General features: G+C 40.1%; 1 protein-coding gene across 3 annotated transcripts in view; it reads left to right on the forward strand.

Moving 5' to 3' along the window:
* Positions 1–5,746: 5,746 nt before the first annotated feature.
* The window catches only part of LOC148126699 (vomeronasal type-2 receptor 26-like), a 76,250-nt gene continuing 54,858 nt past the window's right edge, over positions 5,747–27,138 (forward strand). For 2 of the 3 annotated variants that reach the window (XR_015742454.1, XM_087928237.1), the window contains exons 1-4: positions 5,747–5,959; positions 6,633–6,921; positions 8,980–9,768; positions 25,299–25,425. Coding sequence is in view for 1 of the 3 variants with exons in the window: in XM_087928237.1 (XP_087784363.1) it covers positions 5,748–5,959; positions 6,633–6,921; positions 8,980–9,768; positions 25,299–25,425 (1,417 nt within the window). In the remaining 2 variants the exon portion in view is untranslated. Of the gene's footprint in view, positions 5,960–6,632; positions 6,922–8,979; positions 9,769–25,298; positions 25,496–26,707; positions 26,814–27,138 lie in introns of those variants that run through there. The other variant, XR_015742453.1, reaches the window with a different exon arrangement.

Below are 27,138 nucleotides of genomic sequence, written 5' to 3' on the forward strand. Positions count from 1 at the left end.
CTCCAGTGGTGTCTGAAGGCAGGATCCCACTTTTAAAGGATAGTAGAAGTTATCATCTGGCTTTTGAACTATATTCTTCCAACATTACTGTTACGTTTGGGAAATGAGAGGCTGAACCAGAGCATGAGTGCAACAATACTTTATTATAGCAATAAAGGACTGACCGTGCTTGCCAAGCCTGGAACTGGCTCGCAGCGATCAGCAACTGGTTGGACCCCGCAGCCTGCTTTTATAGCTGGCTGCTGGGGAGAACCAACCAATGAGTGAGGGGGAAAAACACCCCCGCAAAGTGAATGGACCTGAGTGAGAACTCCTAGAGTTCCAAGGACATAACACCCCTTCCCCCCAGATGCGAACACGCATAGTCTTTGAGGTAGACAGGAGGTTTATGCTGGCGCCCAGAGCAGGCGCAACTCTGGTGGGTTGTCTGTCAGTTCAGAGTCTGTAGGGAAGGCAGGATCGGTGGGAGTCACTAACACGCCCCTCGGATCGGGTTGGTTCGGGACTCGTAGGGCTGGTCACTGGGGACGTGCTCCCGTTGACTGGTTCGGACTGGTCAGCCATCTGGATGCCGCTGTCCGTGTTCGGATTCCCGGAATGGCTGCTGGCGTAAGCTGGTCACCGGGACTGATGCTGATGTGGGGTTGATGCTGAGGCCTCGCTCCGGTCTGCAATTCTGGGTCACTGCTGGCGAGGGTGCTGTGACGCCTACGCAGCTGGTCCAGGTGCCTTCTCCATACTCGGCCGTCCTCCCGTCTGACTCGATATGACCTGGGTCCGGTGATGGCCATGATCTCGCCCGGGATCCACAGAGGGTCTCCAGCGAAGTTCCTCGCGAATACGGGTTCCTGTAAGATAAAATGTCTAACCCCGATGTGGAAGCGAGGGGAGAGTCAGGGCAGTAATGTGGGTGAAGTCTGTCCAATACAGTCCTCAGGCGCCTGCCCATCAGGAGCTCAGCTGGGGACTTATTGGTGACTGAACACGGAGTTGAGTGCTGGCTCATCAGGAAACGCGATAGTTTGTGGTGCCAGTCATCCTTGCTGAACCTAGCCAGGGCTTCTTTAGTGGTCCTGACGGCTCTTTCAGCCAATCCGTTACTGGCAGGATGAAATGGGGCCGTGAAAATGTGGCGGATTCCCAGGTTGGCAGCGAAACGGCTGAACTCGGCTGATGCGAACTGTGGGCCATTGTCGGAAACAATGGAGTCAGGCAGCCCGTGTGTTACAAACAGGTGAGTTAATACCTTGGTAATTGCTAGTGTGGTGGTCGTGGATAGCTGTGCCATGTCAATCCATTTAGAGTAGGAGTCCACGACCACTAGGAACATTTTCCCATGCAATGGGCTGGCTAGGTCGATGTGAATTCTGGACCACGGAGTGCTGGCGCTTTCCCACTTAGTAGGGGTGGCAATAGGAGGAGCTGTACGGGATTCCTGGCAGGGGTTGCAGGAGCTTACCCATCTGATGATGTCCTCGTCGAGGCCCGGCCACCATACGTAGCTGCGTGCTAATGCCTTCATTCTGACGATGCCAGGGTGCCCCTCATGCAACGCCTCTAGAACTCGGGTACGCAGTGAGGTCGGGATGACCACTCGAGTGCCCCACAGCAGACAGCCCTGCAAACTGGATAATTCCTGCAGGAGGGTCTTGAAAGGTGTAAATTTGTTTTCAACATCACCACCCGGCCACCCCCTCCTCACCCAGTCCAGTACCTGGGCGAGTGTTTTGTCTGTCTTGGTTTTAGCAGCAATGTCAAGGGCAGTGATGGGGAGGTCCAATTGGGTGACCTCAAAAATAGCGTGGACTGGAGCAGGGTCTTCAGCTGGAGCCGGCAAGGGGCAGCGGCTGAGAGCGTCAGCGTGGGACAATGTTTTACCTGGGCGGTGTATGAGTCTATACGAGTAGGCCGCTAGGAAAAGGTCCATCTCGTCATTCTAGGAGAAAGGACTTGAGGGGTCTGTTTGTCCCCAGCTAGTGAGACCCAGGAGAGGCTTGTGATCCGTGACCAGCTCGAAAAAATGGCCAAAGAGAAATTCATGAAATTTCTTCACTGCTGCAACAGCTGCTAGAGCTTCCTTATCGATCTGGCTATAATTTCGCTCTGTTGCAGAGAGCGTCCTGGAGAAAAAAAGCAATGGGAGCCTCGGAGCCATTGGGAAGCCTGTGACTTAATACTGCCCCGATTCCAAAAGGGGATGCATCTGCTGCTAGCACTAAGGGAAGGTTGGGGTCGAACTGAATAAGTACCGCCTCTGACGTGAGTAGTGATTTGGGAAAAGCAGAGTCTTCTTTGTGACCCCAGTGCCAAGGTGATTTTTTATCCAACAGTCTGTGTAGGGGTTCTGCCACTGATGCTTTATGGGGCAGGAAGGACGCGTAAAAGTTCAATAGCCCCAAGAAGGCCTGCAGCTCAGTTTTGGAGGTTGGAGTGGGTGCCTCGTGAATTGCCTTAACCTTGGACTCCAGGGGGTGAATGCCTGAGGCGTCAATTTTATAACCCAGAAAGTCCACCTGTCTAGTGGCAATGGCACATTTTTCTTTTTTTAATTTGAGGCCATGCTGTCTGAACCTCTCTAACACTGCTCGAACTCTCTGGAAGAGTTGGGGTCTGTCCCTGGCCAAGACTAAGATGTCGTCGAAGTAGGGTACTACACCAGGGAGGCCCTGTAAAATCCGCTCCATGAGGGATTGAAAGATGCCTGGGGCAACACTTACGCCAAATTGGAGACGCTTGCATCGGAAAGCACCCCTGTGGGTGACAATGGTCTGGAGTTCCGCTGTTTGGCTGTCAACAGGGAACTGTTGATACGCTTGAGACATGTCCAATTTGGCAAAAATGCTGCCAGGTTCAAAAGTGTGCAATAAATGCTGAATGACGGGCACTGGGTAGCGCTAACTTGTAAAAACTTATTAATTGTGGTCTTGTAGTCCGAGCAAATTCTCAGGCTACCGTCTTTTTGAGGGTGTGACAATGGGCGTCTCCCATTTGGTGAAATCTGTTGGCTCAATGACCCCTTGTTTTAATAGTTTATCCAATTCTGCATCTAGTTTTGGCCGAATAGCGAATGGGACTCTACGCGGTTTTAACCTGATTGGGACTGCCTGGGGGTCGACTGAGAATGAGATAGGGGTACCGTTATAACACCCCAGCTCATCGCTGAATACATCTGAGTAATCAGCGAATAAGGAGTCAGTGTCAGAGGTTGAGACAGCATGGACTCCTGTTAGCCCTAGGCCGAGATGGGGAAACCAATCGAGCCCCAATAATGTGGGGAGATTGCCGTTAACTACCACTAGAGGTAGGTGACCTTTGAAAGCTTTAAAATTGACAAGGAACTTGCCTTTGCCGATTACAGGAATGACCTTCCCCTGGTAGTCCTTCAGGCTAAACTGGCACTTCTGGAGCCGGCTTGTTGATAGGCTGGGCTGTAGCCTCTTGAGGGTGCTCCACGAGATAATTGAGAGCGCTGACCCTGTGTCAACCTCCATGCGGCACGGTTTACCTTCTAACAAAACGGAGAGAGAGATTTTACTAATGGTATGGCAAGTGTGCTTGGCATGGTGGTGAGTGCGACAGTTCAATACTTGCCTCTGAGGTCCAGAGTGTGAGAAGGGGGGGTGCCTTTGTGCTGAGTTTTGAGAGGCTTGGCAGACTCTCGCGATGTGCCCCCTTTTGTGGCAGGTGTTGCAGGTGGCTCCTTTGAATTTGCAGGTGGCCCTCGGATGAGATCCACCACAGGCCAGGCTAGGGTGATGTGCTTGGGTGGACCGGTGTTTTCTTGCTTGGCTCCTACCTGCGGATGCCTGGCGTTGGTGAGGCGGTGGATGTCGTTTTCATCACTAAGGGCTTCCTCTGCTACTACCTCCTCGGAGTGGACTGGAACTGTCGTTAGCTTGGAAGTTGGGCCATGGATTTCGGTGGCTGAGTGTGCTGCCAGTTCTGCTGCCAGGGCCTCCTCGACGGCTTGTGCGAGGTTGAGGTCCTTCTTAGCGAGTAGGCGCCTTTGGAGGTGTAGGTCCTTGACCCCGCAGACTAGTTGATCGAGGAGCATGTCCTCCAGGTAGGTTCCAAACCCACAATGGAGTGCTGCTGTCCTGAGGGCTGCCATGTACTGGTTGATGGTCTCTTTGTCTGATTGCTTCCTCATACGGAAGGTGAATCGCCTGGCAATCTGTGAAGGTCTGGGAGAATAGTGGTTAGTAAGGATTTCTAACAGTTCAGACCATGGAACGTTTTTTAACTCACGTGGAGCCACGAGAGCTGTGGCAGTGTCAAAGACGATGGCTCCACAGTAGATCAGGAAATATTACTTTTTCCGGTGCTCCCCAGCATCAGCCAGCCCAATTGCGTCGATGTAATGGTTAAAGCGGTTCTTGTATGATTCCCACTTCTCCTCATCCGGTTTGAACGCTGGGAAGACTGGATTGGAATTCATAGTGATGAGATCGGTTGTACAATCTGTGGAAAAAAATCTCTCTGGGGCAGCAGCAAAGTTTCTAGTGCCTGTGGCAGGCAAGTGATTTCAGCTCTGAGGAGGCTTTGTCACAATCCTCTCTCTCTCTCTGGGCAAGCACGAGGTTAGGCTGTCAACCGTTGGCAGCGTTTTGAAATTCGCGCCTTCGTGGGCGTCAGTGACTTGACTTACAGCACCGCGCTGTACCTTTTAGGTTTGAAATTCAAATGACAGCCGTTTGAATTTCGCGCCTTAAACAACGAGCGGCTGCGGCTCGCAGCGCTTCACTTTTCCTGTAGCTGGGCTAACAAGCGGCTACAGACGCTTCTTACTATCGTTCTGCTGACCGCTTTCTCTGGCTGCGGATCAGCGTTCGCTTCTCGTTGCTTGCTGACCGCTTTCTCTGTCGGCGGATCAGCGTTCGCTCTCGTTGCTTGCTGACCGCTCTCTCTGGCTGCAGATCAGCGTTGCTCTTATCGCCGGCCGATCGCTCTCTCTGGCTGCGGATCGGCGGCTAGTGACTCAGCGGTTGCATGGTGCTTCTGGTTGCCATCCCATCCTCGTCGCCAGTGTTACGTTTGGGAAATGAGAGGCTGAACCAGAGCATGAGTGCAACAATACTTTATTATAGCAATAAAGGACTGACCGTGCTTGCCAAGCCTGGAACTGGCTCGCAGCGATCAGCAACTGGTTGGACCCCGCAGCCTGCTTTTATAGCTGGCTGCTGGGGAGAACCAACCAATGAGTGAGGGGGAAAAACGCCCCCGCAAAGTGAATGGACCTGAGTGAGAACTCCTAGAGTTCCAAGGACATAACAATTACTGTTGGACAAGACCTGACAGGAAGGAGCACAACCACTACAGAACAGTGTCCCCAGGGGTGTAACTGTGATTTTTCACTAACATATTTTTATCCAGCTCTGCTCAAGGAGTCCTGAAGAAGTTTAGGATCTCAGAGGAGAAGCTGCTTATTACTGTAATTTTCACAGTTCTGATTTTTGAGACTTCTACTACAATTTGCCTTTGAGGTAAACATCAGATTGAAGAAACAAGAAAAAAAATTGTATCAGAAAAGAATAAATACATAAGGTCACACTTTGTGTGGCAGAAGTTAAGGGACAAGGAAGGACTTTGAATGTCTCTATCTTTCTTTTCCTGGTGAAGTTCAGTTTGTCTGTTGGAGTCACGAAAGTCACTGGTATTTCCATCTTGTGAGAGGGCTTTGAATTCTTTTAATGCTTCTTGTTCTCCTTATTTAAAAACAGGAAGGGGATTAATTTAGCCTGTGAATTATGGACCTCCTGTTTCTGCTTCTGATGTCCCTGCCAGTCTCTGGGAAGCTTAGAATGGAATGCCCTCTGAGTTTGGAGTACCAGGATGAAAAAAGACCACGGAGCTATTATAGACCAGGAGACCATCTCGTTACTATGATCACCACTGCAAGAAAAATATTGGATACAACAACATTGGCTTTCAACAGGGCTCCTTCAATTCAGTCTCAGGTGTAAGTCATTCAGTGTGATGAAGTTGCATTCCTCCGTTTACTCTCCAGTATTCTCCCTTTTTTCCCCTTCTTATTTCACTTATTCCTATATTGCAGATTTTCTGAATCGCTTTGATTTTCTCTCTTTTGCCTTATTTTGTAGAAGATACTGAAATCTCAAGATGGGGAGTGAAAACCTGAAAGAAATCCAAATTATATACTTTTCCCAGTTCAATTCTGAGATATCTCTTGAATACTGACTTTTAGTAATGGGTTGTAGTTTCCTTTGCTCAGCCTATTTCATTTCTTATAGCCTCTCATTCATATCCAATGTCAAATCCTTATAGGAATAGAAGGAGTTTTTCTGGATCACTTATGAAACATCCTCTTCCCAATATGATGGTTCTACTTTAATGATTGAATTATATTGAATCATAGTTACTGGGCAGATGAAAATTAGTGTTGCTACAAATAATGGTGTGTTATGATTCTTAAGCTTAGTGGAACACTATTTAAATCCCATCTCCCAACACTCTTTAAAATGAAATGGAGATGACTAACTAGTATTTGCATTTGATTTTGGGTCAGTATTAGCTTAAGACCCAGAAGGCTTGTGAAGACAAAGATTATATTGAAAAAAATATATTGTTATGTAATGATGGTGATGATAACATGAAAACCTTTTTTACATTAGTATACCTTGTGATAAAGAAACATTTCTACAGTACATTTTTAATATTCAAGTGGCCAGCAAGACTCCCTGGCTTCCACAAAATATCACACTTGGCTACAACATTCATGACAACTATTTGAACATACTTGGCACTTCAGAAGCCTTGCTGGACATACTCTCTACTGGAGAAGCTAATATTCCCAACTACAGCTGTGGAAGGAAGGACAACATTTTGGTTCTTGTTGATGTAGCTGCTGATGATATCTCTATCCAGATTTCAACGTTAGGAGGCATCTACAAAATCCCTCAGGTTTGCATGGCTGTTTCTTTGATAAATAAATTGAGTAAGGTAATGGGTGTATCATTAATAGATTCAACCATTTCTTCTGGTCAAAAAGTAAGAGTTGCTTTTAACCATAGCTATTTTAGGTGTCATGGTTGGGGATTAGTGGGGTGGGGGGAATAAGGATCAAAGCAATGGAAACCTCCTCCTCCTCCTCCTCCTCCTCCTCCTCCTCCTCCTCCTCCTCCTCCTCCTCCTCCTCCTCCTCCTCCTCCTCCTCCTCCTCTTCCTCCTCCTCCTCTTCTTCTTCTTCTTCTTCTTCTTCTTCTTCTTCTTCTTCTTCTTCTTCTTCTTCTTCTTCTTCTTCTTCTTCTTCTTCTTCTTCTTCTTCTTCTTCTTCCTCCTCCTCACACATGGGAAGGTTAGGAGAGGCTCTATGTACAATCAAAAGGTCTTCTGTATGAATGGGTGGTGCAGCAGAGATGGTAATCTCATGTTTAGTACATAATGTTAACAAAGGTAGTGATATTTTCAATGGTAAACACATCCCAGCTTCATTAAAAGAATCCAAATGGTTTATCTTTCAAATAACTGGTAAAACACATATACTTTATGAAGTTATAGGAACCACAGAATTAATTAAACACTTTGTTTAAAAAAAATACAAAGATACAAGTAACTTGTTGACAATTTTTTCTCTTGAATATTCATGATGAAATTCATCACAACTGTCTCAAAGAGCAATAATGCTGCTGGAAAAGACTTCCTACCAGCTGAAATATTCCAAAAATATTTCCATTGGTGGGGAACTTTCACTGATAATTAAAAAAGATCCTAGCAACCTCAGTCCCATTCATCTTATTACTATTCTGCCTAAAATATATGCTTCAAATATATCACTACTAGAACAAAGCTAATCACATCATCTGAGAAGTATTTTGGAATTGGATAAACATACTCCAGCTACTACCTTCAGAGCTGATTTGGGAATTTATGTAAATTTCTTCTATGTTTAAAATCAGGATATATAATTATTGGTATAAAATTAAAGTTCTAGAAACTGACAGACTTCCAAATTTCTGTCTTTAGAACAGCATAGAATAACAGAGTTGGAAGGCACATTGGAGGTCCTAGTCCAAATGGTTATCCAATCTCTTCTTTAAAACATCCAATGTTGTAGCATTCACAACTTCTGGAGGCAAATTTAAGATTAATTGTTCTAACTGTCAGGAAATTTCTTCTTAGTTCTAAATTGCTTCTCTCCTTGATTGGTTTCTACCCATTGCTTTTTCTCCTACCCTCAGGTGCTTTATTTTAAAAAGTACAATTAACAACTTCTTGAATTGTAGAACTGACAAATTATATTAGAAGCTGTCCCTGCCTTTTGTACAACTAGAGAACAAGCAAAAAAAATCTACACAAAGAATCTGGGAAATTGAATAGAAAAAGATACAGCCATTCTCACTAAAGATGGCATATTGGAATGGATGAGCCTCTACAAACGTGCTTCCAAATTGAAAAATATTTCAATGCAGAAATGTCTGAATATCTTAGGGCACTATTTACTTAAGCAAGATTTGAGCACCGACCCACTTGTAATGAACAGACTTCCATTTGCAAAGTTCAAGACATTTTTATTTTATTGTCAATGTATAAGAAAGCAAGGGATCAGTATCTTGGACTGTAGATTAAATGAATGACCTATTAGGATTCTTATATTAAAACAATTTATTTCCTTTGTGGTCAGTTTTTATTTTTTTAAAAAGTACATATAATACAGCTCTTTATTTGAACAAAATATTTCAGTTGAGATCTGCATATGTGGATCTGATTGTGGTCAATAATAGGGGTGATACAGAAATAAGATTTGCATTCTTATTCATTTTCATAATTCATTTTCTTTTGTACACTTGTTTTGTACAGTCTTGTAAACGTTAAGCTTTAAAAAAATTCTGTATCTTCATATGGTTTAATGACTCATCAGCGGTAGTCCATGCAAATATGTTTATAAGAACCAAACTGGATTTCTTTAAAGCTAACAATTTGGAATAGTTCTGACCCTGATATTCTTTACTGCTTTTTCAGATGAATTTTGAATTATTTTCAGATTCGCTGCATGATAAAAGTCAATTGCCATTTTATCATCCCCTGTTCTCCAAAAAAGGGTTCTACCCAGAAATTGTCAAAATTCTTCTGCATTTTGGATGGAGCTTGATTGGCCTCTTTGCTTCAGACACAGAAAATGGAGAGAATTTCATGAGGACTTTGACTCCTTTGCTGGTCAGGAGTGGAATTTGTGTTGTTATATCACAGTATTTCTCAATGACTAGAAATACAGCCTACCTCAGGGAAGCCCTCTCTAAGTGGAGACAAGTCAATGTCTATGTTCACTTCATAGAATATCGTGCCATTTGGGACAGACTTCTTATTTTCCAGTTAATATTTGATGGTTTGTCAGGACCCATTGAAGGGAAAGTGTGGATCACAACAGTCATTGGGCTATTTCCACTGAAAATGAGTTTTTTCAAATATGTGAATACTGTGTGGACCCTTAGTTTGGTGCGGAAAAAATGGCCAGAGTCGGATTCCCATGTGCACTTATTCTTTATAGAGCCACCATTAGGAGATTCGTCTTTTCACTGTTCCTTTTCAAAGCACATATTTTCTGTCAAAGGCCGGAGAAGATGCACTGAGAAAGCACCATTGGGAACACAAAAGAAAGGAAACTTGGTTAGGGTCAGAAATTTCCATCGTTTTTACAGTGTCATTAAGACTCTGGCCCATGCCTTGAAGGCTGTGTATTCCTCCAGATCCAGGAGGAAAAGGAAGGAAGATGCAGAGATGTTGAGGGCTCCAAGGCTGCATCCATGGCAGGTATGGATCTGTTCAACTTAGTTCCTTTTGGAGAGTGAATCTAAAGTCACCACGATGTACAAAAGATGCAGAGATTCTAGAAAGAGTGTGGAGAATAGCAACAGTGGATTAGGGGACTGGAGGCTAAAACATATGAAGAACGGTGGCAGGAACTGGGTATGTCTAGTCTAAGAAAAGAAGGACTAGGGGAGACATGATAGCAGTCTTCCAATATCTCAGGGGCTGCCACAAAGAAGAGGGAGCCAAGCTATTCTCCAAAGCCCCTGAGGACAGGACAAGAAGCCATGGGTGGAAACTAATCAAGGAGAGAAGCAACTTAGAACTAAGGAGAAATTTCCTGACAGTTAAACAATTAATCAGTGGAACAACTTGCCTCCAGAAATTGTGAATGCTCCAACACTGGAAGTTTTTAAGAAGATGTTGGATAGCCATTTGTCTGAAATGTAGGATTTCCTGCCTAAGCAGGTGGTTGGACTAAAAGACCTCCAAGGTTCATTCCAACTCTGTTATTCTATTCTATTGTAGAAGGAAGGGAACCATGTCAACCTTCTTATGCTACAAGAGGCTTGGCTAATTCAATTGCTCAGGGCATAATATCCCAAACAGCAGGAACTATGACATATATAATTTGATATTATTGGTAATTTTTTAAAAAAGTATGAATTTTTAAATAAATTCCTGTATGTGTGGTTAAAGCTTCTCTGACTAATAGCTGTTTGGTCTATTTAAGAAAATCAGTGAGGGGGAGATTTAAAATAGCTATTCACTGGCTCAACTCTGAAACTGCTTCTCTCATTCAGCCACAATCTCCTGACTGAGTTTATCTTATGTTGTTCCGTCTACTGGAAGAGCAGTAAACAGAATTTAAGCTTGTGTGTAACATTTGTTATTGAAAAAGTACTGTTTTCTCCCTTCTCCAAATCTGAGATTATAATAATTGGAAAATGTATTCCCAAACTCCTACTTTTCTGCTCACATGGACATAGATTTTACTTGCCTTGGGGTCTCCAAAAAAAGAATATCATTTATTTAGATTCTTATAGATGCATTTGCTTTCTGTCACTGATCATCACAATGCTAAGTCACACTTGATTTTCAATCAAGTACTATTTCCATATCATTTTCACAAATATTCTTATCAAGTTTGATATCCCTCATCCTTCTTGCTCTCAATGTAATATTTCTTTTTCTTTGCACCTTTCTCTCTTTTAAATTCCATTCAGAGATTTACATTCAGAGATTTATTTCAGCCTACAGTATTTTGATTTTTTTAAAAAAAATCAAGATGTTTTGAATTTTACATCTTGTTTAAAATATTCTTTAGATGTCCAACTTGTTCTAAGCTATCAATTGGTTGGCATTCAATTTCCTTTCGTCTAAAGCATTAATGACATTATTATGAAATTAATTATATGATTATCACTTTAAAATACTACTACTACTACTACTACTACTACTACTACTACTACTACCACCATGTTTCTCCAACAATACGGCCTCCACCAATAGGAAGACCCAGCATGTTTTCTAGGCATAAAATCAAATTAAGCCCCTCTCCCCAAATTTAGGCCTTTATTAAAACATGCAAAGTGGGGGATTTGCCGTTAGGAGTGCCCTGCGGGCAGCAATTCCTCACCACCAGCCGCTCCTAATGGGTGATCATGGCAAAGCGCAGAGAGCTCCGTACTCCCACCAAACACGTTTGCTGCAGACCCAAGACCTTTGGCACCTGCCGCTGTTGCTTTCCCTTCTGCCCATTCTGCTGCCATGTTTGGAGCTGCCGCTTCTGTGTTTGGAGTGCCGCTGCCATTTGGAGTGCCACTGCCATTTGGAGCACTGCTGCTTCCCTGTTTGGAGCTGCCACTTCCGTGTTTGGAGCTGCCAGCGTGTTTGGAGTGCCGCCGCCATTTGGAGCACCGCCGCCACGTTTGGAGATGCCGCTTCCGTGTTTGGAGCACTGCCACTGTTTGGAGCACCACCACCAATTGGAACGCCACTGCCACTCCAAACACGGCAGCAGCTCCAAATGTAGTGGTGGTGCTCCAAATGGTGGCGGCACTCCAAACACGGCGGCAGCTCCAAACACGGAAGCAGCAGCTCCAAACATAGCGGCGGAATGGGCAGAAGGGAAAGCAGCAGCGGCAGGTGCCAAAGGTCTTGGGTCTGCAGCAAACGTGTTTGGTGGGAGTAGAGATCTCTCTGCGCTTTGCCATGGTCACCCGTTAGGAGCGGCTAGTGGTGAGGCTGCCCGTGGAGTGCTCTAGATGAGGATGAAAGGGGGGGAATTAAGTCACCCCCCAAAAGACGGCCTAGCCATTTTTGGGGGGCTCAAAAAAATATAAGACCCAGCCTTATTTTATGAGAAACACGACATTACTACTACTACTAGATGAAGGTGGTGTTTGATTTTGTAGTACGAGGTGCAATGACAATAAAAGTAAACTACTACTAATTTCTTATCATCAGTATCAAGTATACATTATAATATGAGAAAAGTACAATTGAATTGTAATGAAAGGTCTACATTGTAGCTGCTATCTACAACTTTGTTGTTAGATGAAATACAATGGTTTGTCAAATTCTACTTGCCAGAAATCTGATAATTTTCTGTTAGATTTAATTTATCCACTTTCTCTATCAGGAAATCACAAATGTTTATCTAGATGCTTTGTATTTTTGGAATGAATAGAATTTTAAAGACAGTTTTATGATTTATCCAGCTAATTATCATACCATCCAGTCCTCATTTTACTAGGTTCCTAATAATCAAATCAGGAATTAGTTCATTAATGCTTTGCTGAACTAATATATAATTCATCACCAGAATTCCAACAACCTGTAAAAACTGTATAATCAGAGAAAGTCCCAAAGGTGCTTTTTTCTTTTTTTTTTAAAGCAAATTTTCTTGATTTTAACAACAAACAAATAAAACAAAACATCATTAAACATTAAAAACATAAAACCTCTTTCCATTATAAATCTTTACAAGGCAGGTAACACATTATTTTATACCACATTCTTCTAATTTATCCCATTTCCATATAGACACGTAAATTCCCTTTAACAAATTTCACATTATTTCTCTTTACTCTTATTCAATCACATTTCTTTTCTAGGTTATCTGCTATTCAGTCATCACATTTATATTTTCCTCTGGCTTGTTTACAGTTGTTCTCATCTGGCCTTCCTCCGAGATTTTATTAATTCTCAATTAAACACACACACATAAAGCACAAAAAACATAAAACTTCCTTTTAGAAAGTAACTTGGCCCCAGATTACCTCTTTTTGTATGGACTTCAATTAAATTCTATATCTTCTATATAACTCCTCCCCACTTATACATTTCATCATACTTTAAGACAATATTTTTATATCTTTTGTCCATTTTTCCATTTACATCTATCTCATTCCCAATATAGAAAAAATAATAATTTCTCTTGAAATCACTAATCAGAGTATGATGTCTTTCTATCATACCCCTAAACTGAAATTTGAAATAACACCTAAGTCCCAATCTGATTCTGCTTAGTACATTCTACTATTTCAAAAACAAATACTACAATAATAAATCTATAATAATCAACATATTAGCCCATTAAACTCTATAATTAAACTAATATTTTAAACATTTCCTTTAATATTTTATTAAAACTTAAAATCATTCATTATTAAACATTTTAACATTGTACCTTAATATTTTAATCTTTTATTAAATCTTATAAAATTCTAATTTTCTATTTTTAATACAAATACAACTGCTACAATACTATCATGTGTACTATGCAGAATCCCCCCCTTTTTTTAAAAATAGAATCATACATTACCCTTTGTCCCTAAAAAAGATTTTCTTTTTCCCATCTTGTTTTATACCTTTATAACTTTTTCCCCGCTTTTCCCTTCCTTTCTTGGCCCACCTAGGCTTTTTATCCACTCCTCTCCAAAGCTCTGCCTTCTTGGCTTCCTCTTTCTGTTGCATTCTTCTTTCCTTTTGCTTTCTGGCATTATATTGTTTTTGTGTCTTATTTTTCTCTTTCATGGATATTTTTTTATGTCTTAAGTCCTTCCTTTTCCCTCCTCTCTTTCTCCTTTCTTTCTTAATCGCACTATTTAATTCATTAAAAATGGCTTCTTCATCCTCCGCTTTTTCCAGCTGTTGTTTAATTTGCTGACACATAGCAAGCGCCATATCTAGAAAACAAAGGGCTTCTCCCATAGTGTCCTTGCCTTCTTTCCTTATTTTTAGATATTGTTTTTTTTAGTTCATCGAGAGGTAGAGCCATTATAAACTTTTTCTTCTTCTTTTTCTGTATCCTCTTCTTGTTATTAAGCCAATCAAATATTTCCAAACTTAAAACAATTCCCCAAAATCCCAAAGTCCCAAAGTCATCAAACAGTCCAGGCAAAGCACAAACTTCTTCCTTTTACAGTTTCTCTTCCTGGGGTAAAGTCAATTAGGGAAAAAAAAAACCCAATCTGTATTTTAAATCTTTTTTGCAGTTAGCTTCTAATCTCTTTATCTTCAAAGCATCTCCTCCAACAAAGTCTTGGAATAATTTTTTTTTCCAAGCCTCTCCCTTCCCACTTGTAACAAAGGGCTTTAAATTTTTACTTTCTGTTAGAGAGCATATTTTTCCATGTCCATTTGTTAGTTCCATAAGGGAGGGAGAGTAACTTTATCTTTCAACACTTTCCTTCGCCTCTGAGAACCTCCATTAGAAACATTGTAGCATCCAAAAAGAATAGTAATTTTCCAGGGATTAGATATGTCCTTAAAGTCCCGGTTCAGCCAAGAAAAACTTTCATTTTAAAACTTCCTTCTTCTTCCTCCTGCACATTCTTAATCCAGTTGCCGGCTTCTTTGTGGCGGCCATTGAGACTGCCGCTCCATCGCCTTGAGAAAAGGGGGTTATTGCCGGCTGGGGAGGGGGTCTGCGATCCCCTCAACCCCTGTCTGGATCCCCCCTATCTTCAGCTACCCCAACAGGGCAGCCTTGTCCTCCAGATCCGTCAGGATCGGAGGCACCAAGACGGCTAGCACAGCAGGGATCGCAGAGAAAGCGAATCCCTGCTGTCACTGAAGCCTGGCAAACCGGAAGCTACCAAAGGTGCTTTTTCAAGAGACAACTGGACTTTCTGGTTTTTCTTTGACGAGGTTTCACTTCTCATCAAAGAAGCTTCTTCAACTCTGACTGGATGGTGGAGAATGGAAGGATTTATACTCCTTGTAGACAGGTGGTCATTTGCATTCTTTTAAAGATTCATTGAGACCACCTGGAGGTTTATCTATATCATCAGAGCTACCTGAGTAATGCAAATGAGTATGGAGCCTTCTTGGAACTGTTTAAAGGACTGTGTTGTAGACTGGAGATAGATGATGTTGTAACCCTCCTTTTCTGTTGAGAGAGGGATGTTCAATTTTGACATGGATGGCCTCTTTGACCCTTCCTTCAAACCAGTGGTCCAGTCTGTCCAAAATTTGGACTTTGTTGTCTTCAAAAGAGTGGCTGTTGCCTTTTTATTTATGTATTTGATTTGTCAATCACTTACAAGATAATAGGTATAAGCATAAACATAGTTATGAATACATGAAATGGATACATATAAGAAAAATAAAAAGAAACAATAGGACAGGGATGGTAGGCACGTTGATGCGCTTATGCACACCCCCTACAATCCTCTTAGGAAAGGGGTGAGGTCAATAGGAGACAGACTAAGGTTAAAGTTTTTAGGGTTTGGGGAAGAAACCACAGAGTCAGGTAGAGTATTCCAGACATTGACCAATCTGTTGATGAAGTCGTATTTCCTGCAATCAAGTTTGGTGTGTTTAGTTTGAGTTTGTATCTATTGTGTGCTCTTGTATTGTTATGGTTGAAGCTGAAGTCTTCATTGACAGGTAGGACATTGCAATATATGATTTTATATACTATACTTAGATCAGACTGAAGGCAGCATAGTTGTAGGTTTTCTAGGTCTAGAATTTCAAGTCTGGTGGCATAAGGTATTTTGCAACAAGTAGAGGAGTGGAGAACTCTTCTTGTGAAATATTTCTGGACTTTCTCAACTGTGTTAATATCAGATACATAATGGGGTTCCAGACTGATGAGCTGTATTCGAGTATTGGTCTAGCAAATGTTTTGTATGCCCCAGTTAGTAGTGTGATATTACCAGTGAAAAAGCCACATAGGAATAGGTTAACAGCTCTCTTTTTTTGAATTTTAAAATGAACTTTATTTGCAATGGATTAAAAAGATATAAACCTACGAGTATACAGAAATAAAAAATAGTAAACATACTAATAGGACAGTAAACATATTTCCTTCTATTACATTTGATAATAGGTTTGATAATTCATAATAAATAATAATTGGCAAGTATTCCTTGTCTCTTACAGATAACATATTAATAAATAAATAACACATGTTACTTTACTATTGTTATTGGATTATAACTGTATTATTTAATCATTAGAACCTTCATAATGTTTATGTATTAGAGGAGAAGCTTGAAACCATTATTTTATATATTCAGTATATACAACTATATATAATATGTTTCCTGGGTTCATTTATTCTCTATATTCTTTTTCTTGCATTCTACCCAATTGTACCATTTATCCCAGATCAGGTTGTACTCTGAGTCATCCTTCCCATTTAATCTGAGTGTGAGCCTCTCCATTTCAGCACATTCATAAATTTTTTAAATAATAATGTATGTCGGTGGTACGTTGGGCCTTTTCCAATATTCCGCCAAAGAAATTCGTGTTGCTGTTAGGAAGTAGATGATCAGGGATCTCATTTTGGGAAAATAGTCCCCTTTAATCATCCCCAGGAGGAACAGTTCCGGTTTCCACTCCAGTCTTCATTCAATCATTTCTTCTATCCATATTCTTATCCTTGTCCAATATTTTTTAATCTCAGTGCATGTCCACCAAAGGTGGAAAAAGGTACTGAATTTCTCTTTACATTTCCAACAGCTTGGGTTTGCTGTTGGATATATTTTACCTAATCTAGAGGGTGCCAGATGCCATCTATATATCATTTTATATAGATTTTCTTTGTATGGTATTGATTTTATTAATGTAAGATTCCTTTGCCAGATTTCCTCCCAGTTGTCCAGATCCGTACTATAACCAAAGTTTTTTTTCCCCCAGGCTAGCATTGGTCCTTTCACAATTTCCTCAGCCAATTTGTATTCTAGCAGGTAATTATATAATTTAGATATCTTATTTTTCTCCAGAAAAATAGAATTTGGTGGTATTTGAACTTTTTGCTAATATCCATCATGTTGGGATGGAACATCGTCTCCATTGTTGAAAGCCACCTCGGAATTTTAGTGTAGTGGTTCCTTCTAATATCTGTCCAAATTTTAATCAGAAATTTACATATAGTGTGTCTGGAAAAATATGAATGGCTTTTATTGTTTGGGTTCCACAAAAATGCATGCCACCCTATTTGTAACTCATGGCCCTCAAGTGTTAAGATTCTTTTATTTCCCAAATTAATCCAGTTCTTTATCCACACTAGTGCTGTGGCTTTGTAATAAGTCTCACAGGCGGGAAATCCAAAGCCACCTCTGCTTTTATTATCTTGTAGATAGATTTTTTTCTATTCTCCTTTTTCCCCCTGCCCAAATGAATTTCATAACAATTTTAAAGAGTTTTTTATCCAATAATATCAGAATTGTTTGAAATAAATACAAAATTTGGGGTAATACATTCATCTTAATTGTTGCTATTCTACCTAATAATGACATTTGTATTTTACTCCAATTTTCCAGAACTATTCCAATTTGTTGTAATAATTTGATATAGTTGTCCTCCCTCAAGGTTGATGTTCTAGGTCTTAGTCAAATGCCTAAATATTTGATCTTATTCACAATTAGTAATCCCATCATTTCTTCTAATTCTTTTTGTTTACTGTTCCTTAAGTTTTTAACTAGCATTTTAGTCTTTTCCTTGTTAATTTTTAATCCTGCCAATTTGCCAAATTTATCTATTTCATTTAATAATACTGGTCCTGAATCTATTGGTTTTTCTATGGCAAAGACCATGTCATCTGCAAATGCTTGTAATTTGTACACTTGACTTTTAAATTTTGTTCCCTAATTTTTTTTTCCAATCTAATTCTGTCCAATAATGTTTCTAGAATTGTTATAAAAAGCAGAGGTGACAGCAGACATCCCTGCCTGACACCCTTCTTTATCTCAAATGGTTTGGTAGCTTCTCCATTTATCAGTACATTTGCCTTTTGTATGGCATAAATTGAATTTAGCATTTTTGCAAAATTACCACCAAATTTCATCAGATTAATCTGGTATTTCATGAAATCCCAATTAAGATTATCAAAGGCCTTTTGCACATCCTGGAAGAAAAGAGCCACTTGGTTTCCTGGGTGCAGTTCATAAAATTCTAGTATATCTATTATCATTCTCGTATTATATCTAATCTGTCTCATGGGAAGGAATCCGTTTTGTCATTGAGCACTTTCTTTAATCTTTCTGCAATTACAGTCATCAAAATTTTATAGTCTGAATTTAGAAGAGATATTGGTCTATAATTCTTTATTTGATTGGCATCTGCACCCTCTTTAGGAATTAATGTAATATAAGCTTCCTTCCAATTTTAGCTTCCAATAATACCTCATTGCAGATCTCTAGCAAGACATTTTCTAGTACCTCTCCTAATTCTTTATATAACTCACTTGGAAAGCCATCTGGGCCTGAGGTTTGGTTGATTTTTTGTTTTTTAATTGCTTCTTTTAATTCATTTAATGGGATTTCTTTATTAAGTATCTCCTTTTTGTCCTCTGGTAGCGGATGTAAAACTCCTTCTTTCAAATATTCTTCTATTTTGTTTAGATCAACTGTATCTTGCTTATATAAGTTCTCAAAGTACTCTCTTACAATTACTTTCCTTTTTTTCCAAATTAGTCTTTATTACTCCACTTTTGTCCACTCATTGGTATATTGTTCTTTTTTGGTTTTCTTTTTTCAGTTTGTACACTAACCATCTACCAGGTTTATTTGCATATTCAAAATAATTTTGTTTTATATACTGTAGCTTCTTGGTTAGTTCCTCCTGATCTAAAATGTTCATTTCATGCTTAGATGGTGCCAGCTCATTTTTAATTTGTCCATCTCCTGGAGTTTCCATTTGTCTATTTTCCAAATCTTTTAATATTTTTGTTAGCGTATTTTATTTTTCCCATCATTTTTATTTCTATTTGTTATTATGCTATAAATATTCCCCTTAAATACACCTTCATTGAATCCCAGAGGTTCTGCAATGAGGTATCCTGTTTTTTTTATTAAATTTAAAGAAACCAATTAATTCTTCTCTGATTTTCGGAATGTAGTCTTTTTCGTTCAATAGTTGAGAGTTAAGTGTCCATCTACTTTTCTTGTGGGTTAGGTCTTTCCATATTATCTGCAATGGGTTGTGATCTGCCCAGGTGTTAGTTAAAATCTTTATGTCCTAAATCTCCTTAAGTAAATGACTATTTACCCATGCCATATCTCGTCTGGACCATGATGTATGCGGATTGGAGTAGAAAGTGAACTGAATCACCCCTGGGTTCAGCTTCCTCCAAGCATCCACTAGTTCTAATTCTTTGGCCATCTCAAAAAAGCACTTGGGCAATATATTCCTTTTTTTTTTTTTTGATATTTTTGTTCACATGCAAAGTCTTGATTGTTATTTGTAATTGCATTATAGTCTCCAAATATACAAATTTTGGGGTTGCCAATTTCTATCAATTTCTCACATAGGATTTTATAGAATTCATTCCTGACTTTTGTTGGGGGCATATATCTCCACCAATACAATATTTTTATTTTGAATGACCACCTCTACCATTAATATTCTCCCCACTGTATTGTTATTGATCAAATTTGAAGTGATTTCCTCTTTAATATATAGTACAACTCCTCTTTTTTTTCTTCTGCTAGTGTTGCATACATTTTCCACAATTTTTTATTTTGTAAGTATCTCTGATCCTGCATTTTAATATGAACCTCTTGGAGACAAATTATATCAGGTCTCTATTTCTCTAATTTTAAAAATATTCTCTTCCTCTTACATGGGTCATTTAGTCCATTAATGTTCATAGATATTAGTTTCAATCCTCTTTCCATTTACCCTTAGCCTAGCTTTTATCCCTCGTTAATTCTAGATGTTGTTTGACTCCTGGTTCTCACTCCTATCTCTTCTCAGGCAGCTATTTCTTCCCTTCTTTCCTTTTCTTTCTCTCTCTCCCCCTTCCTTTAGTTATAGGTTGTGATTCTTCTTGCAGTTTTGGCTATGTAGTTACAGTGGGCTCTAGCACTTAGATCATTTGAGATGAGAATTCCAAGGTTCCTTTTTTTTTGAACAAATTTTATTGATTTTCCAAAACAATACACAGACAAACAAAACATAAAATATAATGACATAAGAGTTTTTTTTTCTTAAAAAGCCAATACAACATCTTATTTAAAGACAGAATTATTCCAAGTTATCACATTTCCAAACAAGCACAATTTGATATATATATTTACCTTATCTGTTCATCTTCATATCTTATCCCAAACTTCTCTTTATTACTTCCTTTCCTTCTATTTATTCAAATTATATCTCTTTAACTTTAGATTGTGTACATTTTTTATATCCATCTGTCTTATACATTTTCATTATTCTCTTCCAATAAAAAAAACAAACAAGACATAAAACATAAAAACATAAACATCTTTTCTGAAAGTTGCTTGATCCCGGGTTAAAACTCATCGTACAGACACCTCTTCAAAAATCATGTTCCTTTTATATATCATTCCATATCTTATTACCGTTTCCCATTTTCTATATAGCTTCTTCCTTTTTTTAACTCTCTTAGTTTTATTCTACTTATCTCAGTTCAAGTCATAATATTTAACATTCTTTGTCTGTTCTCAGCTATCCATTCATTTTTTCTCTTTAAACAAAACCTCTCCTGTACACTGAGTATGACACCTTTAAGTCTTTCCCCTAACCTAATAATACTTAATATCACACATAACTTGTATTGGGATTCTGTTTAGCACATCCTAAAGTCACACCATATATTATATAAAAAGAAAAAAGAAAGAACGACAATAACAAAGAAATTTATAGATATATAATATAGGTAGTACCCCTGTCAAAACCATTATAATCATACCTATTGATACTTATTTATATATTTATATCTTAAACATTTTATTCTATAAATGCCTATAATAGCACAATCTTATGTACTTTACAGAATCCCTTTTTCAATTAAGTTTACCCATTGTCTCTAAATAAATTTTGTTTCTTCAGATCTTGCTTCCCATCATTGAGACTTCTCACCCCTTCCTTTCTCCCTTGCTTATTCTTTTCCTTACCCTTTTTCCCCCTTTGCCTTTCCACCTCCCTTTTCCTCTTGTGCTTTCCCCCTTCCTGTTGTTTTCTAACCTTATATCTACCCTTCAACTCATTTTTATCTTTTTTGGTTGTTTTTTTAGGTTTTAAAATCCCTTTTTCCTTTTCCTCTTCCTCCTTCTTCTCCCCCAATAGGGTAACATGTTCATCAAAAATGGTTCCTTCTTTGTCCCAATTATCCTGCTGCGCAATCAATTCTCCATAGGAATGCACCACCATTTCTAGAGATTGAAAAAGAATGTCCAAGGTATCTTTCCAGTCTTGTTCTTCCTTTTTATATTTTAGATATTCAGTTTTAAATTCATCCAAAAGTGGTGCCATTATAAAGAGGAGAAATTTTTCCCAAAACAACCACCCGAGTGTTTTTAAACAAAGAAAAAAAAGTTTCCCAAAAGATGCAAAGTCACCAAACAATCCAGATAGACTATTTCATTTAGCACTTTTCCCCTTCTTCCATTTCTTTTTCTGGGGTTGCTATTAAATCACAAAATTCCAATTATAATATGTCTTTTGAAGTCTTATTAATGTTCAAATGGCTCTTTAAAATTCTAGGCAGTCTGCTCCTTATTTTCAACTTCTACTTCAATTTTCTTCCTCTCCCTTCCCATTCACAGCAGAAGAAAAAATTTTCTTTAAATATTTAGAAATCCATATCCCTTTGGTATTAGCATAGTCTTTAGCATTTAGCATACCTTCAATGCGGGTTTCCGATTTCTCTCAAAGCTGTTCCATTTGGAAGGAGAGTGAAAAGAAAAAAAAGTTTTCCCTTTGATATCCATTCGCTGCTTACTCAGTCTGGGAGCAATGTGTCTTTAGTAGGTGTTAAATACCAGGATACTTTCACTGTTCCTTTGTCCTGGTCAGCAAAATCAGTTTCATTTCTTCACAAACCCCTCCAGCACATTCCTTTTCCCGGCTGAGCTCTTCTAAATGGTGGCCAGAGACCGCCGTTCAGTTGCCATCGGAGAGGGAGATTTAGCCAGCTAGGGAAGAGAGATGCGATGTCTCTCGTCCCTGCCAGAACCCCCCAATCTTCACCACCTTCTACAAAGGTGGCTTAGCCCCAAAGCCAAATGTCTCGAGGCACTCAGGCAGTGAACACAGGCAGAAACCATGCACAGTCACAGAATCCTGCCTGCACCGAAGCACCACAAGCCAGAAGTCCAAGAATTCCAAGGTTCTTGATAGAGTTTGGATCATCAACAAAGTCGTGACTATTCAGCTTGTATTTTTTTTCTGATTTTTTTTTTTGCCAATATGTAAGACAGAGCATTTATTTGTTGAGGTTTGAAGTTGCTATTTGTTTGACCATTCTGATAAATAGTCGAGGTCTTTTTGAAGGATAGCAGTATTGTCGACTGTGTTGAATAGCTTTACATCATCAGTGAAGAGAACACAGTTGCCCTTAATATGATCAAAGAGGTCATTTATGTAGAATATGAAGAAAGTTGGTCCAAGAACACTGCCTTGGGGGACACCACTGTTGACAGGTACAGAATTTGATAGGACACTCCCAATTTTGACCATCTGTTGTCTGTTTGACAGGAATGTTTCTATCCAGTTATGCAGGTGTCCAGAGATACCATAAGTATCTATATAGTATTGAATCTTGTCCTGATGTGTTTGTTCACCTATGCTGTGCCATGCATTTGGAACAATCACGATCTGGATAACTGGGAATCTCCATAGATATAATCAGTGAAAGGGAAGAGAAATGTTGAACCATTCTTTTTCACTTTTGAAGAGCATGGTAAAACTTGCAAGTTAGATCACTGCAGAGGAATGATACATATGAGAACAGACAAAAAAGAATAAGTTACCAAGTTTACTACTTTTGAAATTCTTGAATGTTTCCATTCTAGTTCCACCCCTTTCTGGAAAAGAATGCGTATTACAATTTTTCTGAATTCAGACTGTACTGGGACCAAAATGGAGATTTAAAAGTTGACCTGGAGATCACAAGCTGGGTGTTTTTCACAAAGGAGGGTTCCATCTTAAATAAACTGTTGAACTTTGAAAGAGAGAGACTGATTATCAATCAAAAGCATATGTCACGGCTAAAGTCGCTCAACAGGGTGGGAAAAATATTGATATCTTTTCTGTATTCCCCAAAGCGTTCCAACCTTATTTGGATAAGCCTATGCACCATGGCTTAGTGTTGAAATCGAGAAGCTGCATGAAAATGGTAAGAGTGGCCCTCAAGTGCTAGGGGTGATCATCTGTTCCTTGTTCACAAATTTCAAAGGAGAAGGCAACTTTGTTGATAGTGCCTGAGTTCATGTTTGGACTAAAATTGATGAAATTGAATCAGCACTGAATGGAGCTTCTGCTACCTAAATTACCTTTGGAATTAGGATTCACATTCATAGGTGGTATTTAGCTGGTTCAGACTGGTTCTGGAGTACCGAAAGCAGAAATTTTGAGTAGTTTGGAGTACCGGCAAATAGTACCTCTGGCTGGCCCTGCCCACTCTCCCCTGTCCTTTCCTGTCTTATATTTCCTTGTTTTTAGCTCAGTTGATTTGTGCAGCAGAGTGGATTGCTGCACCTCAGCTGAGCTAAAAAAAAAAAAACCACACCTCACCTCAATAGCACTGATACAGAGGGCGGTATTTGAGTGCTGCGTGCACATGCGAAGCACAGTCTCATAGAACCAGTAGAAAATATGGAATCTCACCACTGTTCACATTGTCCTGGTTGGGTCCAGTGTCCCATTAAAGGACAGGGCAAACAGTTTTTCAGCACCCCAGACCTGGCTAGCATTCTCCATTCCAATCGTTCATAGTGCCAGTGGTGGGATGCAAGGATAGTGCTAGTGGTGGGATGCTGCCAGTTCGGACCAGTTCACGCAATTCAGTAGTTCTGACAATCAGCTGGGCCACCCACCTGCCTGCCCCTGTCCTTTATTTCCTGCTTTGTAGCTCATCTCAATCGCACAGCACAGCTGATTTCCCTCCTCCCCGCTGTTTTACTTACCATTGGTGACTTGGAAAGTAAGCAGCTGAGCTTTTAAATACTCCATTTTCAGTGCTGTGCACATTTTCAGCACTGGATAGTGCAATAGGCCTTCTGCTCCTAAAAAGGAGGTCCAAGGCTTTTAGTTCACATGAAATCAGGGGTGGGATGCTACCAGTTTGGCTTGTTCTATAGAATTGGTAGTTCTGAAGAGCAGCTGACACCGAACCAATTCACTGCGATGATTATCTGGTCATCTGTTTGGCTCACCTGGCCACCCAGGGTCTAGGCTGTCCTTTATCCTATGCTTTTACCTCCTCTGCTACTTTGTGGGACACAGCTGAGTGCCGCTTGTCAGCTGGAGAAGATAAGTGCTCATCAGAGCCGGTAGTGCACACACGTGTGCAGTGCTCGTTCGGCATGCATGTACATGCTCCCTGAACTGGTTGTTATGCTGGTAAGATCTCACCCCTGAATGAAATCATTATAAAGACTGGTCTGATGAGAGATGAAGCCCTGACCCAGAACACTGGAGCATTGAACCATTGACTCAGAGAAAAGCCCCTCCTGGTGCTGATTCAATTTCATCAATTTTAGTCCAAACCTGAACTCAGGCACTGGTCAATAGAATTGCCTTCTCCTTTGCAATTTGTGAACAAGGAACAGATGAACCCAAGTCTATCAGCCTTAACACTGAAGTAATGAGGGACTCTTTGAAAGGAAGCCCTGCTTAGGTTTGCCTTTGGCTTCTAAAGAGGACACATCATCAGAAAACCCCTTTATGCAATTGTTCATCTTGATTATTGCCTGTATTTTGGGGAAAAAAGAAGGTGCCAAATTCAATTAATAACAAATATGGGTTTGTTCTTCCATGTTAGTTGTTGTTACCTAATCATAGGTCTTCAACAGAAAGGATCTTTTCTTGGATACCTAGCTGTGTCTTAGAAATATCCCTTTCTGATGTAGGACCCATGTCCCAAGTGCTGCAGAAAAAAAAGCCTTAATTACCCTTATTGAGGGATATATTTTCATGACTCCTATCACATATCACCACAGTTCTAGAAACTGAGCAGTCACTTTTAGTCTTATTTCAAGAACATGAAATAAGGACATCAGGATGGCTGTGCTAACACATTTTCTTTGTGTCCTTTGCTTTCTCCTTAGTCTCTTCCTCAGTCCAGATGTGTGGGGAAATGTCATCCTGGATTTGTCAAGCAGAAGCGAGAAGGAGAGCCAGTTTGCTGCTACGACTGTGTTCCTTGTCCGGATGGGACCATCTCCACTCAGGAAGGTGGGTGACACCAAAGAAAAGGGCAGGAACGAAGTGGAAGTAGATTCATCCAGAGCATTTTCATGAAATTGTAAGTTAAAAGACAGTTTGAAGTTTGAAGCTCAACTACTTTCTTCTTTATTTTCAAACTGCGCAATTTCTTATCTAGAGGGAATAATACCCCAAAGGCTTTGAATTAGGAGCTGGCTAATAATAAGAAGGTATGGCAGATTATGCAGGTTTTACTACTGTTAGAGAAAATATTTCTTCTATTCAATTTTTTTTAGTTTGAATATGATTTTTGATATTTACTTTTTCTAGGAACACCTATTCTTTGAAACTTGAGGATTGGTCTTAGGTCTACCTTCTGGAAGGATTATTGTGAATGTGTCTAAATGAGCAATAACTTGAGGATCATTGAGAAGGTGTTGCAAGTGCACAATGAAGTGGTGTGCACAGTTATGGGTGCAAGTTATTGCACACCAATTACTACTGCTGCCAGTAGCCATTCCAGATAATTTGTAGAATTAGCTTTCTCTGCCAGCCAATTAGATTTTACAAGAGAAACATTCTTTGGAGCCAGTATATTAATAAGTGCCATGATTCAAGATTTTTGCTTAGAAAGATTAACTCAGTGGCCCCCAACCTTTTTTGTCCCACGGCCCAGTACCGGCATCACAAAATGATCCACGGACTGGTACAGGCAACAGCATGCACGACCAAGGCAAGGTGAGCCGAGCGACTGGACAGCCAGCTGTCCCCCGCTTCTGCCCACCACCTTCAACTCCTCCTTTGTACCTTTGTCGATGGGCTTTTCAGGCTCTTTCTTAATCTCCTCCTAACGCGAGACTCCACCACCTTCAGGATGGCTCTTTGTTTGAAGCCGCCCCCCCTTGACGAAACTAAGGCGCGAGGATTCAGCACCCAAATGCTGCTTTTCAACTGACAACCAACAAGCTCACCCAGAAGCACTTTCTCAAGTGCCGTTGAAATAAGATGGCAGTGCCCACTTCTTTGCGGCCCGGTAAAAAATGCCCTATGGACCGGTACCGGTCTGGGGCCTGGTGGTTGGGGACCACTGGATTAACTGATTCAATTTTTAATCTAATAATGTAGCTTCTTGTGAAGGTTCAATACATCACAGAAGAAATCATTTATGTTTTAGGATGTTCCCCAATTTGATAGACCTTAGCAATAGAGCTAAAGAAATGCCTATGATGTCGGCTGGTTGTCCCCAAAAGGTATTTCGTCATATGTGAAAGTACAGAATGTTAAAGAAATATTGTTTTCTTGTTTTTCTCAGATACAGAAAAATGTATCAAGTGTCCAGATGATCAATATCCAAATGAGAACCGAGTCCAATGTATCCCCAAAATTCTAACCTTCCTGCTTTATGAAGAACATCTGGGCATCATCCTGGTCTCTTTTGCATTATTCTTCTTCCTAATGACAAGCCTCATTTTAATCATATTCATTAAATACAGAGAAACCCCCATTGTCAAAGCCAACAACCGGGACCTCTCCTACATTCTCCTTGTCTCCCTCCTGCTTTGCTTCTTGTCTCCTTTTCTCTTCATTGGCCAACCAAGGAAAGCCACATGCCTTCTACGACAAACATTTTTCAGCATCATCTTCTCAGTTGCCATTTCTTCTCTCTTGGCCAAAACAATCACAGCGGTGCTAGCTTTCCCTAGCTATAAAGCCAGGAAATCGTATGAAAAGATGGTTGAGGAA

This window comes from Pseudonaja textilis, chromosome 2, assembly GCF_049901715.1.
Source record: "Pseudonaja textilis isolate UNSWEBS1 chromosome 2, rPseTex1.2, whole genome shotgun sequence".
Lineage (NCBI taxonomy): Eukaryota > Metazoa > Chordata > Lepidosauria > Squamata > Elapidae > Pseudonaja > Pseudonaja textilis.